This window comes from Penaeus monodon, chromosome 33 (genome assembly GCF_015228065.2).
Source record: "Penaeus monodon isolate SGIC_2016 chromosome 33, NSTDA_Pmon_1, whole genome shotgun sequence".
Classification (NCBI taxonomy): Eukaryota; Metazoa; Arthropoda; class Malacostraca; order Decapoda; family Penaeidae; genus Penaeus; species Penaeus monodon.
The window spans coordinates 23,333,869-23,334,197 of record NC_051418.1 but is presented as its reverse complement, the minus strand read 5'-3'; the positions used below and the strand labels follow the sequence as shown (position 1 = coordinate 23,334,197).

The 329-nt window shown below is 45.0% G+C and overlaps 1 protein-coding gene across 2 annotated transcripts in view; it reads left to right on the top strand.

Annotated features, from left to right (window-relative positions):
- Window positions 1-323, top strand: part of LOC119594157 (CD209 antigen-like protein C) — a 3,155-nt gene extending 2,832 nt beyond the window's left edge. For both annotated transcript variants that reach the window (XM_037943227.1, XM_037943228.1), the window contains one exon: window positions 84-323. In XM_037943227.1, the coding sequence (XP_037799155.1) occupies window positions 84-210 (127 nt within the window). In that variant the 3' untranslated portion in view covers window positions 211-323. The remainder of the gene's footprint in view (window positions 1-83) is intronic.
- The last annotated feature ends 6 nt before the right edge of the window (window positions 324-329 follow it).

Sequence of the window (329 nt, the reverse complement as noted above, 5' to 3'; positions counted from 1 at the left end):
AAAATAACACGAAGAGAAGAAATTGAGATTTCTGTCACATTGTTTACTTTTATTTATTGTTGTCTGTCGTTGGCTTTCAACAGCGTCCGTGAACCCACTGGCGGAACGTCGCAGAACTGTGCCTTCCTGAAGGGCCAGGACGGCTTCACGATACACGATGCTCCCTGTGACTGGAAGCGCAAGCCTCTCTGTCAGGCAAAGCGCACTTAAGGAACTGTATCAAATGTGGCCTCTGTCAATCAGAACGAACCAGGACTTCCGGTTAAATGATCATTTGGGTCATATCAAGTGCACTTAAACAAATGATGAAAAGATTCACTGTGGTTCAT